This window comes from Zalophus californianus, chromosome 13 (genome assembly GCF_009762305.2).
Source record: "Zalophus californianus isolate mZalCal1 chromosome 13, mZalCal1.pri.v2, whole genome shotgun sequence".
In the NCBI taxonomy this organism is placed as follows: Eukaryota; Metazoa; Chordata; class Mammalia; order Carnivora; family Otariidae; genus Zalophus; species Zalophus californianus.
In genome coordinates, this window is record NC_045607.1 from 87,116,640 (window position 1) to 87,131,245 (window position 14,606).

The following is a 14,606-nucleotide window of genomic DNA, read 5'->3' on the forward strand; positions in this document are numbered from 1 at the left end:
CACAATATTTCTGGAGCAGGTGTTTGGTGTGTTTTCAACAATCCAGATTTTACCTCTTTCCCCCATTCCAAGAAGTTCCATAAAAACTTAGCCCATCCTCAGCTTCAGGTATGGTAGGCGACCCCAGCTTGGCCAATCAGTGCATGACTTTTCCCCTGAAGATGGTTTCACAGGCAGGAACATGACCCAAGGGAGGACAATCAGGCTCCATCTAAACTAATTCTGGGGCTTTGGCCCAAGTTATCAGAGAAAAGTAGGCTCGCCTGTGGGACCTAAGAGTTGTAAGAATCTGAGGCTGGAGTTCCTGAAGCCAGTTTGCTACCACAAGGGGAGATTACAGTCAAATTAGAGGCAATGGAAATAAATGATATGGATAGAAAAACCAGATTCAAGTGACACTGTCTGAACTCCAGCAGTGGGTCTCTAGCTCCAGGCTCTGCGGTTTTTGAGGGCCAGTAATTAAGCCAGTTTTGGGGAATACCAACTTATTGCTGTCCAAGATCACACAGTTAGAGGGGGTCATGATTGAAACCCCAATCTGTTTGACAGCGATGCTCCTGTTCTAAGCTATTTATTTTACAAAGCTTCCTCTCCTATTATGCCTTGGGCCACCAGAATCAATGGGAAGATATGAATTATTGAACAAGTGTGAGGGCTGAGTGTGTACATGGGGAGAGTCGGGGCCGTGAGGGAATCAGAAGTTACTTATTGAAAGGCAGTCAGAAAATCTCCTTGCTTTTGACAGCATCATTCTCTGAGAATTTTCTTAATTGATTGGAAGATGAGAGCTGGAAGACTTGAGAACATAGCATTCCAAGGAGCTCTTTCTTCTTTTTGGTGACGGCTTTGCAGAGCCTGGCAGCACACCACCTCCCAGGTGCATGAGTGAGCGAGCAATTGAATCCTTAGATAAACACAACAGAGGAGAGCGTGTAATGACACCCACTTACTACTATTGGCTGTCTGAAATACTCGTCCATTGCAGCCCCCCGGAGACTGGACAGGTTGACCCCATAGAAGGATTGCTGGTACCTGAAAGAGGGAGCACAGAAAACCACATGCACCTTGTCCCTCACCAGAGTCCCCAAGCCCCTTACAGCTGTGACACGCTGGGAGGCTGCCTCACAGGTCCTCAAAGGTAGCCGCGAACACGTGCGCGAGCACGTGAAGGCAAACTGGTTTAGAGCGAAGAGCAGAGGAGAAAAGGCTCTCTAGCGAATCTGCGGACGGGTACTTGCGGCCGGGGATGTAGTTGAGGTAAAGGACAATACCTGTGGAAAGTTTATGGAGGATATCTCTGGGTACGAAGGCCCCTGGGTTCCCACCCTTGACCTCATGCCCCAAGGTGGCTGCCTGCTCCGTGACATGCTGTCCCAATCATGAAATACAATTCCCTGACCCTCTCCTTATCCAGCCCAGAGCACGACTTTAGATGTCCAAAGTGCCCCCACATTCCTGCTGTTTCAGAAAACAGATTGCTCTCTTCGGTTCTTCCGTAGCCACGGGCCAGCAGCTTCCTGATGGCACTGGCCATGGCGGCTGAGTGAACTAGAGCCTGTTCATCACAGTCCGCAGCGCGCATTTCTTCTCAAACTTGTGGTCAGTGATGTTCGACCACAGAAAGTGATCAACGCTATAGCCCTCACTTCCTTCCTCTGGGAGCCAGATGTAAAGCAGTTACTGCCACACCACTGGCCGCATCTTACTTCCGCGTCCCCACTACACCCCGGACCATGCCTGGAACACAGCACGTGCTCTGTGTTAGCGTGGCGAGTGGTCTGCACTCTTGAGAGAGGAGATCTCGGGGGTGGATTAGGAGAAGCTTTATTCAGGCTCTGCCAGTGACGGGCTCTGAGCCCTGCACAAGTCCCCTGAACTCTGCCTGTTTCCCTTTCTCTGAAATGGGAATAATTATACGCTCACTCTGTAGGGTTATATAAGCATTAACGGAATTAACACAAGGAATGGAGAGCAGCGCTTGGCATTTCGTTACCACCACCTGAGTTGGCTATATCCTCTGAATGCCGCCTTCTCAGGTCAGCACTGGGACCAGGGCGGTGGTTCCCAATCTGACTGTGCTGTGGGAGGACTTGGGGGGGGCAGCTTTTAAAAATTCAAATTCCCAGGCCCAATTCCAGAAAGCAGCCTTGGAGACCTTATCACTAGAGATCGAAAGTCTATCCTGAGACTAAAAAGCAGCTTCCCTAATAAGTGTGTGTGTGTGTGTGTGTGTGTGTGTGTGTGTGTGTGTGTGTGTGTGTTCTACAGCCTGCCAATCAGATGGGGATTCACTTCATCACTCCCCATCTTCTCCCAGTCCGATGCCTGCCAGCCTGCAGGGAAGACAGGAAAAAAACCAGCACCACAAAGAATAAACATACAAAATTTAAATTTGCGGTGCAGCTCAATTTGGATGGAAAGACCAGCCAAAGCAAGGTTCTAAATCCAAAATCAAAGCCTTCAAGGCCCTGCCTCAAAAGAGGCAGGGAGGCGTCATAACATTAAGTCGACAGCCAGTTCTCAACCTGCAAGTGAAAAGCAAGCCCCACCAAGCTACCTACAGATCCTGAAGGGCGCATACAATTTCTCACCACTGAGCCTCTACTTATTTTCCCTTCTGCCTAGAAATCCTTTTTCCCTCTTTTGTCCCGTTAATTCCTATTCCATCTGTGAGACTCAGCTCAAATGTTCCCAATCACAAATTTTAAAACTTGTGTTACAGTAAAATATTTAAGTTGAACCCACTTAAAAGTGAAAGTATTTTCTAGGGGCGCCTGGGTGGCTCAGTCGGTTATGTGTCTGATCAGCTCAGGTCATGCTCCCAGGGTCCTGGGATAGAGCCTTGCTCAGTGGGGAGTCTGCTTCTCCCTCTCCTTCTGCCCTCTGCCTCTCCCCATGCCTGTGCACTCTCTCCTTCTCTCTCTCCCCCTCTCTCTCGCTCTCAAAATAAATAAATAAATAAAATCTTTGAAAAAGTGAAAGTATTTTCTTATTCATCAGTGTGTATTTAGCACAAGGCTGGTATACTGTGAGGATTAAAAATTACCTATCCAGTTAGCTATCAGTAATCTCTCTTTAACGAATGAATTGAGGCCTTGGTGTCCTTCACAGGCCTATGAATGGTACAGGTGCCCATGAAGATGATGGAGAAATGGAAAATCATGACCCCAGGTTTCTTTAGTTTCATTACATATTTTTTTAAAAAAGATTTTGTTTCTTTGACAGAGAGAGCATGGCTGTGGGGGAGAGTGGCAGAGGGAGAAGCAGACTCCCGGCTGAGCAGGGAGCCTGATGCAGGATTGGATCTCAGGACCCTGAGAGCATGACCTAAGCCCAAGGCAGACGCTTAATGCTTAACCAATTGAGCCACCCATGCGCCCCTCATTACTTGTTTCTTAATCTTCTCCTTCCACCAAGGGCCCCAGGTAGCCTGGCCCAAAGGTGAAGCATATCATTTTATGAATACACATCCTGAAAACAAGGCTCCTATATGCCTAGAAAATACTTGGAAACAGAGCCCTGCAAGTTTAAACGACGCTTTCAGTATTCAGAAGGAGAGTCAAGGTGGTTTTGGAGAAATAAGTCATCATCAAAATAGTTTTTATTAGAGGGAAGGAAGAGAGGGAAGGAAGGGGGTGGGGGGAGAGGGGAGGGGAAGGACAGAGGCAGAGACAATTTCCCAGAAAGCCCAGAAGGAGTCAATCCCGTCCATCCTTCAGAACCCCCCCAGAAGCTTTTGAAATGCTGATGTCCAGACTGCATCTGTCCAACTGTGGTTTATTTGATCCAGGCGTGTAACCCTCCTGTTTGTTTCCAAAGCCCAATGGGTGATGCTCACGTGAAGCCAGGGTTGAACACTACAGAGTTACCTGTTCTACAGTCCTCACCAACTGGCAAAAGAGAATCCCCACGGGCAGAGACTGCCCTCCACCTGGCAGTGCCTGAGGCTGCAAACTGCTCTCCAGGCCTTGGATACAACCTCAGAGGAACCAAGTCTGTGCCCTTTGCCTTGTGTGTTTGGTGCCAGTTAAAACCCAGCAGCCGTGATTAGTGTGGTACACACCAGCACCACGCCTGGGCAGACAGAGCCGTGGGCCCCCTGCCTGGGTTTTAAGAACTTTCCGGCCGGACCGTCTTTCAAACTCTTAGAAATCTCAAATCTCCTTCTGAAATGCATCACAAAATAGTTAAAGCAGACGGGACTGGCATCTCTGTGGGTCTCCCAAGATGCACTGTTGGGTGGTGAATCAGGAAATGAATCCGTCGACTTGGAAGCTGCGGATGATTTCCATTGTTTTCATCTTATGTGGGCTTTATTTTCCAGGTTAACTTTTGGCCTCTTAATGAGTCCATAAGGCAGAGACTACGTGTAGTTTTTGCTCTTGACTTCACATTTCCAACTGTCCTCCCTCCCTCCCCTCCCTCTCCACCATAATCCATGCAACGTCTGGAAAATTCTGAAATACAGCCCAGGAGGAAAATAATTGTACTATTAGCTATGCCTAAACACACCCAGAGTGCAGAGAAAGAGGCAACCCATTTACTATGACGTTAACTTCTCCAAGTTCTACACACGGAGCCCAGCTTGGAGAAGCATCCAAGGAAGCTCTCTCTCTGGCCTCTTTTGTCCCTGGCTCTTCGCTAGTTCATCTGGGCCTTTTGTCCTTTCTCCTCATTCACACGGCTCTCCCCACCAGCCTCCTGGATCTGTCTTGGAAGAACAGTGGTACTGCCTCTGTTCTCTTAGGGACGTTAGCACTGGCCTTCGGCTTTCATGGACGGGAGCTTCTGCAACGCAAGCACTTTCTTTGCTAATATGAACACGCTCTCTCATGGCACAACTCACATCGTTTACTTTAATAAAAATCTTTGTCTCTTCAGTCTATCCTAACCAAAACCCCACTCATCTCCATTAAGAAGCTTGAAAAAAATTAAAAAAAGAAAAGAAAGGGGGAAAAAAGGAAGGAAGAAAGTTCTACTGTTTGATAATCAAGCAACTCTTTTGTGTCTTAATGTCCTGTGCTTTACCAGAATTGACAACCAAGGGTATGCCAACCTGATGAGAGGTACAGAAGCCCTAAGAACTAGAAGACAAATACAGGGATCCAGGAGAGTCACTTACGACATACAAGGTACTGAGGACGCAGCCTAAGAGGGTGGCTGGAACGGCCTGGTGGGGGTGCCTCGTAAGAGAAGGATGCACGTCTAGGAACAAACTGTATCTTCTCAATTTCTTATACATCCCTTATATATACCAGGACTTGAGGCTTGGTAGTTCCCACAATTTTCTGCATCAGTAGAATGTAGACGTACCACTGTGTACGCTGGTATCTATAAAGATGCTCAGCTCATTCTGTCTCTGGTTTTTTGGGTTTAAACTCCAGCAAACTAATGTGGCTTATATTTTATATGTGATATATTTATATACTTTTCATATTTTTAAAAATGTGGTTTTTATTATGGGAAAAGAGGGGGAAAGGAGTGCACAGTCCTTAAAAGAAACCAAGCTTCAGACTGTGCATCTTTCGTAAGAAGTAAGCGAAAGCCTGTGATTCTATAAAGGAACCCGTGGCGCATCCTTAGCCGTGCCCATGTAAATCTAGACATTACTGGTTTGCATAACAACTGGACCTATGGAAGATGCATCAGAAGGAAGAGGAGATCTGGCAAGACAATGAGATAGACATCTCTTGTTTGTTGCTCTTCTTCTGATAACAGCACCAGATTCTCTTCTGGGAGGCACCTCTTCCCCACTCTTGGTCCTTGTGGCTTGGGTGGTCTTGTCTCTAGAGACTCGCATGTGGCTCAGTCTCAGTCAATCAGAGCATCTCACGACTCTGGTCTTGGCAATGAACCCAGGGTTTGGCATCTGACCCAGTGAGAGTCAAGTGTAAGAATTTTGCTCAAATAGCTGCAAAGAAGAAGGGGATAGAGAGCTGTGAATTCATACATCTGGATTTGCTGTATATGGGCTCAGGAGCAGAAATTAGGGAGGAGCTATGAGTCTGACATAGGTTACAAAAAGGATGAATACAGAAATTGAAGCTTATTCTTTGAAACAAAAGCCAGTTTGTCAACACTGGACGGATGCAGTTAAAAACAGTTTTTGTTGAGATTCGGCGTGAAGGATATCCTGCTCTATGTGTAACAGACACTCCCAAGGCTCGCACAGCTCCCCTTGCTGTTCTTTAGCTATAGTCCTGAATACTCTCCATGAATTTAAAAATAGATTCCCCTTTAGTGTAAAGTGGACAACTTGTAAAATGCTCCTATTCCCACCACAAATTTTAGCTTCTTCTAAGCCTGTAACTTGCCTGCTGGAACTCCAGTGAATGGATGGAAAGAGGAACTCACCATTTTTAAAGATCAGACTCCTTCATAAAAGCACCTTTGCCCATAGGAAGAGTGAGCATCAGACTCATCCTAGAGCATATTGGAGTCATCTTCTCCATTACTTCAAACCTCCCTGTTAATTTCCTGAGCCTGGCGTGCAACCTTGGCATTGTACTTGGACTCCTTCTAACTGGGACGCTTGTACTATATTGGTAACACTGAAATAGGGACCACATGGTTAAAGAAAAAAAAATAAGGTCTGGATGTGTACAGGCCCAGGGATGGAATATGATGGAAGATCTAGGAGTCTGACATAGGTTACAAAAAAGATGAATATAGAAATTGAGGCTTCTTCTATGAGCAAGAGCCAGATGGGTTCAAGAACTGCAGATTTAAAGGAGAAGCAGAGGGAACATCCAGAATAAATACTGGTGGCTGAAAGGAGATCCTAGTGCAAGTAACCATCAAACTATAAATGAAACAAGGACAGGGCACATGAAGATCCAAACATGATTACACTGGTCATGATAGTATTCCTTCAAAAGTTCTTTCTCTGTGATACTCTGTGCCATATACTTGGCTTCCCACGAAAATTCGGTTACATCACGTTGCAATTTGAAATGTTCCTATTTGGTCCACATGGTGTTTCTGTGTACCAGTGACTATCAGGGCCAGATGTATTTTTGGGAAAGACCAGAAGGCCTGGAACACTAGCTATGCCAAAAGAACCTTTAGTAGAAATTTCAGTTTGGGGGCAGAATTGGCCTGGGAACAAACCATCCATTACCTTCACAGGAGATTTAGCAGTTTGTCCATTCAGTTGAATGGACATTAAAAATAATGTGTCTCTCAGCAGCACCATGGTCAATAAGGCACTTTGTAGACTCGAGAGCGGAAAGGTGCAAGAAGGGATCTCACGTTGCCTATGGCAGAATTCTCACATTCATCTTCTCTCAGCTTTTGCAAGCACAGACTTCTGATTTCCACAAAGAACAAATGACTCCAGGACATCCACCTCTGTCATCCCTGATATCACTCAATTGGCACTACTGTTGTCAAGCCCGATGGATGCCCACCATCCGTGCACACTTCTCTGTAAAGGAGACTAGGGAGCATCTTTTGGTTCCTTAAGTGGTACGTCACCTTTTAAGTCCACCTCAGATCCTCTCAGTCTTACCTCTCTCTGGAATCCTCAGCCATGTGTTCTGACCTGCTGTGCCAAGGTGTGGGCTCAGCTGACCCCTCATGAGCACAACCTGATAGTGCCTCACCTCAGGCCTGTACCGTGTGTCTTTCCACTTCCGCCCCAGGGTATTCCTGTTGACTCAGCGGGGGGTGGGGGTGGGTATGGATGCCGTGAGACCCATTTGGTGTCCACACAGGCACAACCCCGAAGTGCAGGCTAGTTAATGTTGAGGGGTGAACAGTTGACCAAGGCAGAGAAAACAGCTGGTGGATAAACCTCCCTAATCCTCCGTATACACTGTCTTGTAGTTCATTCAACCTCTTGAGATGGTCCTGGGGGATCAAGCAATTTCTTGGTGTTTGATACCATGTGGTCGTCAGCTCAGTAATGCACTTTTGCATTAGCCCTCCCTCCTTCCCTGACTCTTATTTCTCCTCATTCTTGTTTTGCTGGGATTACATTCCTTAATAAAGTGGTAGCTTACAAACTGTGTCTAACACCTAGTTTCTTGGGGAACCCAAGCTAAGTTCAAGAGAATAAAACAGCAAGAGTAGAAGAACTGCAGAGGAGATGCGGAATGCAACCTTGACAAGTCTTAGGTATCATAGCTGGGCCCCTGATCGGAAGAGTAGGGCCCTGTGACCTGGGATTGGGAGAGTTGAATGAACAAGGCAGGGAATCCTGAAAACATCTTCCCAACTCCCCTGAAGACTTCCGGCCAGCAGAAGCAGAATTCTCCATCTCATCCGAGCAGAATAGCTGCCCGAAGACTGCACAACCACCTCTCCTGAAGACTGTGCCTTGCAAGGTAGTTTTGTTCTCCTCAGGATCAGCCTCACTATTGCCCACTGCTTTCAGGCTACTGGTCTCTCATGGCTGTCAGGCTGATAACTCAAGCACAGCCTGAGCAGGAAGTACAATGCCTACTCTGGGTGAGGATAACTTACATACCTAAGAAGCTGCACAGGTTGGACAGTATATTCTGCTAAGAACCAGGGAAATACATATAGGAGTATATTTTAAGGGTGTTAGACTGGGAAGAGTAGAATATAGGGCAGGATAGGGCACAATTCATCGACATGGGCACTCACAGAATTCAGTGTTCTAGCAAAATACTAGACCTAACAGTCACTTTGTAGGATGTCACTTTGTAGTTTGGTCATCATGATGGCCTGTAGTCAATGAAGTGGAGATTCCAGAATTTCTGCAGCATAGTAGTAAGGAAGGAGTCAGAGGTTTCAGAGAGATGGAAATGCTAGAAGGATCTACCATGTAAGACCTAAGAACATCTCTCCTGACTGTGTTCTCAGGAAAGGCCCAAGAAACCCTCCTTTCCTAAAGGCAACAGGAGAGCAGTGGCATCTCTGGGAAGCTGAAGGTGGCTGTCCTCAGTAGATCAATGACGATGCTGCTGCCACCATAACATTGTGTTCCCAATGTGCACAACTTGGATGGAATTTCAGATGTCAGAATTAGGAGAGCAGTAATTAACTGTCACAGTCAAGAATGACATAATTACAGCGTTGGGAAGCAAGGCTAGAGTGACAGCGAGGGAACCTTGACCTGTGGTGGTTGTTAACAGATCCTAGCGTTCCCAGAGAAGTCAAAGAGATGTAGAGTTAACTAGGATAGTGTTCAAATGATGTCACAACAACAACAACAACAACAACAAATTTGCCAGCTGGTAGGCAGGATGATGTCAGCTGTCACAATGGAAAGATTAGGTCCTTCACCCAATTTCCAGGTCCAATTTCCAGACACTGTTTATGGATCTAGAGCCCACTGGTCCATGAATGAAGTGGAGGCCCAGCCTCTGAGAAATCACTCTGCAGTGCCACCACAAGCCCACATGGTTAATGTTCTCCGATTTTTCTCCAGAGGATCTGAGAAATGAGCTGATATTGATGCCGGGAGAATCAGAATGCCTCTGGTTAATAAAGGCTTATGGAGGACAGCTAGTAAATAAACTTTCAGACCAAGTCCATCACACAGGTATCTGATGGGTTCCTATCCACCCTGTGGTTATTTTCAGAGTCCCCAAATGCACAACTGGAATACATTCAGCATGTGGCAGAAGCCTCACACTGACCTGTGAAGAAAGGGCTACCATGGTAGCAAAGCACAAGCAGAGGACCCATCTCTGAAATTCCCCATCCCCAGGTAGGGAATATTAGTATCTTTAATTTAGGAATAGAGAAATCGTGTCTCAGAGAGATTAAATTGACTGGGCTAAGGTTTTACAGTTAGTAATTGACAGAACCAAGAATTAAACACAGTTCAATGTGGCTCCAGAGTCTGAATCATCCAGCTTTTAACTACTTCCTATTTTGCCTATGCTTTTATGTCGTATAATTGTAATAAATGTAATAAGGCAAACTAGTTCCGACTCAAACTTCTTGAGAATATTTGCTTGCTCCTCTTAATCCATCCTATGTATATGGTTTTCTTGATACAAGAATCAATTTGAAGTTGTATTTAAAGGACGTGGCTTAAAACCCCGGAGCCGATTAGTTTCAATAAAGGCAGTGGTACCCATCACATAAGGAAATTTTACAGCCAGGAACAATGTTTCCTCATGACTGAGCCTTAGTCTCAGGAGGTACTTTTCAGAATCTTAGTCAAGGGCAAGAAATATTAATCAAACAGGGAAGTTACTAATTTTGTAGGTGAGTGGTACTAACATCAGAATGTGGTATTCTTGTCTACTGAGACAGCCTCCTAACTGGTTTTCGAGAAAGGATAAAGTTCTGTGCTCACCACACACTTAAATGACAATGAATTTTAGAGTTAAACATTACATTTTTTTTAAATGTTAAATGGAAAAAGTGAAAACATGAAAGAAGTGGAAGTTAATGCTAGTCTTAGGAACTATCAAAGAAAATCTTGGTCAATCCAGCGACACAAAAATATTTTTACTTCTTTTGTGGTGAAAACCATCACAAAGACTATTACAGGGCAAACTGAAAATTTTGAAGAAAATACAAAGAAGTCTTAATATCCTTAATATGTAAAGAATTCTTATGTCAATACATTTATCTTCCAGTCAACAAAAGCGCATTGAACAACTACTATTAGCTAGGTTAGATGATGCGGACACAGCGCAAAACACAACAGCCACTATTATGGAAACCTGTTGTCTCACAAGGGAGATAGACAGTAAGCTAAATAAATAAGTAAAAACATATAATCCAGCAGATGATAGTAAGTGGAGTAGGAGAAAATGAAGTGAGAAGCAGGATACGGACTTCCAGAAGCTAAGAGATGACAACTGGTAACTGAGAGCAAGTCTCCTGGGAAGATGGCATATGAGCTACGACCTGAAGAACGTGAGAATGAGCCATGGGGCCATCTGCATGTCTGGCAGAGGGAATGGCCAGGAGGTGGCAGCTAGCCCGGTATGTTCAAGGGGAGCCGAAGAGACCAGCCAGTGAGGACAGAGAGGATGAGAAAGGATTGGGAAGAGATGACATCACAGGGGTAGCAGGGTGGAACCACATCCTGGAGGGTCTTAGCATCCACAGTGAGAACTTTGGCTTTTATGATGTAGAAGGTGGGAAGCCACTGGAGGTTTTGAGCACAGGAAACAGGCCAAGTAAATGGAAAGGAAAACTATGATCTGAATTAATACGTTATCAGGATCACTTTGGTTGCTGTTTAAAAAGAGGAAATAGGTTGAAAGGCTTGCAAGACGGTAGTAGAAGCAGAGTTTTTTGTTTTGCTCGTTGTGTTTTTGTTTTGCAGGGGTGAGCAGGGGGTGGTGACGAAGGTCAGCAGCTTGCTTTTGGACATATTGAATTTAAGATGCCCAAGAGATATCCAAGTAGAGTTGTCAGCAGCCAGTTGGACACCTAAAGTCTATGGTTCTAGGGAGAGTTCTAGGCTGGAGTTCTCACTACGGGAGTCGTTGGCATAAAGACAGTATTTACAGCCCAGGAGATGCAATGAAATCAGTAAGGGGGTGAGCAGAGACGGAAAGGGGAAGACAGTAAGAGCCAACTTGGAATCAATCTAACACTGAAGACTTGGGTCGTGAGGAAGAATCAGCAAAGGAGACGAAGTCTCCTTTGGAAGGAAAGAAAGGAAGGAAAACCAGGTTTAGGCTCCAGAAGTGAAGAGAGGAGTCCCCGGGGCCAAGTGTCCTTGATGAGAAAGTCAGGCGAGGACCGATCACTGGTTACACCTAATGATCCGATTTACTTGGCCTGTTATCCCTCAGTTTCTCAGCTCCCTTCTTTAGTATATAGATAAACTCATTATTATTATTATTTTTATTTTTTGCATCCCTCTCCCTCCTCTCAGCCAGCATTTCCACTTCTATGCCTCTTCTAATGGAAACTGCACATGCTTTCACCACCTGTTCCCTGCACCAATGCCACCAAAGGCCCGCATCCAGTCGCCTAATGCAGAAACCTCTTCATAGAGGGAGGGGAATTACAAAGAGAGCAAGGCTGTGAATTTTGTTAACTATATATTTTTTAAAACATTTTTTTCCGTGTTTGTTGACTAAAAATAAAACCGTTCAAATGCACTAACTATCAAAGACATACAGATTAAAAATAAGCTGGCCACCATTTTTTTTTGCAAATCAAATTGGCATTTAAAAAAACATAGCCCGTATGGGCAAGACTCAGCAGACATTCTCATATACTCTGGTGGAAGTGTTAATTGGTAAAACTTTTCTACAGGGCAATTTGGCAATATATAAGAATAATTTTTTAAAGATCCTTCTTCACACCTTTTGGTCCAGTAATTCTGCTTCTAGCAATTTATTGTAAGGAAATAATCAGAATGCAAACCAAGATTTCTATAAAAGGATGTTCACTTAAGTGTTCTTATAAAATTTAGGATATAGAATTCTATAAAATTCTATATTCTGGTAGAATATAAAAACAATACCTTAGTGTTGTTTCTTATAAATTTATGGATTTCATAAGGATTAAGTCGGCAATTAAAATAATTTTATATCTAGCACTGGAGCTTGAGTTGACAAGTTACGATATAGTCACAAAAGAAATACTCCACAGCAAGAGAATATTGAGAAGATATGAGAACATGTCAACAAGGTATTGAAATCAAAACAAAAATAAAAAATAACATTTTAAGAAGTAAAAGAGCTACATAACGATATTTATGGTATTATCCTAATTTTGTAAAAAAAATTAGAAAAATCAAAGCGATAACAACTAAAATCTTACTAGTAATTATTTGCGTACTTACTCGAGATTACTGGAGTTTTTACCCATTCAAAAATATTTCCTGAGGATCTACCATGTGACAGGCACTTGGGATGGAGTGTGCTTGGTTTACTTTAGTGAAATCTGACAGAATTTGGGCTTTTGCAGTGCTTACATTCTACCAGGAAGGATGGTGACAATAAACAATAATAAATAAAGGAATTATATGTCTTTTAGGAGGTGGTAAGTGCTACAGCAAAAACACAAAGCAGAAAAAGTGGGATCAGGAGTGGTATGGCTGCCATTTTAAAATAGGACGCCCAGGAGAGGTGGCATTTTGGCAGACTTTATGGAGGTGAAGGAAATAGCCATGCGAGTATCGGGGGGAAAGTATTCCACGTAGGAGGATAAGCAAATGCAAAGGCTCTAGGGTGGTTGGATGTGCCTGAAAATCAGCAAGGAAGCCTATCTGGCTAGAGCTGAATGAACATGGTCACAGGAAATGAGGAGCCAGACTGGACAAAATTTACCAGAAGGCTTTGGAAATGCTGGGAATAGGTTAAGAAGGTATTGCAGGAATCGAGATGAGAGATGACAGTGTTGGGAACAAAGGAGAAGAGCAAATATAATGAGAATTGGACAGATTCTGGGTATAATTCAAAAGTAGAACAAACGGAATTTCTTGATGGTTTAGATATGGGGACAAAGAAAGAAGGGCCTCCAAGGTTTGGGGCCTGAATGATTTGGGAGGACAAGGTTATCATCAACTGAGATGGAAAGACTATGAGCAGTGCAGATTTTGGGGGGAAGTGAGGGAGATGAGGAGTTGGTAAGTCTCTTCAAGGGGGGATGCCCAGGAGGCCGTTGGCTATAAAAATATAGGGTTCCCAGAATATGTGTGAGCTGGATGATAATACCTTTGAGAATCATTCGCATACAGATGGCATCTGAAGCTAAGGAATGGGTGAGCTCACCAAGTCCATAACTGTGGACAAAGAGGAGGTCCAAGACTGTGTCCTGGGGCACTCCCAACGTCAGGAGGTGAAAAAGACATGTAACAACCAGGGAGAGACTGGTTGAGAAAGTGACCAGTGAGGCAGGAGAGAAATTAAAAGATGGTGGGGCATTCCAAATGCTGCTCAAATGTGGATAACGGGTTAAATAAGCTGACAAGGGAGGATGGACCACTGTATTTAGCAACGCGGAGGTCAGCACACTGGTGACCCTGGTAAGGGCCATCACGGAGGAACGTCTTAAGAGAGAAACTGACGGAAAAAGTTAGAGACTGGGAGGACAGACAATGCTTTTTGAGGAATTTTGCTGCAAAGGGGCTAAGAGAGATGGGTGGTAGCTAACTGGGGAAGTGAGAGATAAAAAAGGTTATTTTTTTCTTTTGAGATGGAATAAATAGCAGTATGTTTGTATGCTGATGGAGAGCCTAGCCAATCCATTGTGATCATGAACATTCATTCTCAAGGTACTAAGATGGCAGCAGATGGTACAGTTGGGGAGTCACGGAGGACTGTCAGGACAACGTGCTCCCATGCTGCCCCAGCGGGGACAGTAGTCTGGTTGATTCTGTTACCTGAAATCCCTGCTTCTCCGACCTCGTCATTGACTCAGGAGGTTTATAGTTAAAATATAAACATTTCAGGTCAGCATGACCTCACAGAACAATGATCATAATTAAGGCTCCCCCACCACACACCAAGAGGCTTTCACTCCCATTAGGAAGCATGTGGCTTGGGAGTTTCAAAATTACAGACTGAGCAGAAACCACGAAATGCAAATCTGTGCGAGGAAAGTCTATTTTACAAGAAAAAAAAAGAGAGAGAAAGAAAAAATTTCAGCCCTTTGACCCTACTCTTCAAAGAACTTGTAACCCGGGAAACCAAAGTACCTCCCAGCTCCTG

General features: G+C 44.5%; 1 protein-coding gene across 1 annotated transcript in view; it reads right to left on the minus strand.

Annotated features, from left to right (window-relative positions):
• Positions 1–14,606, minus strand: part of LOC113934838 (histone-arginine methyltransferase CARM1-like) — a 183,107-nt gene that overhangs the window by 18,274 nt on the left and 150,227 nt on the right. The window contains exon 8 of the mRNA XM_027616399.1: positions 951–1,032. Within this exon, the coding sequence (XP_027472200.1) occupies positions 951–1,032 (82 nt within the window). The remainder of the gene's footprint in view (positions 1–950; positions 1,033–14,606) is intronic.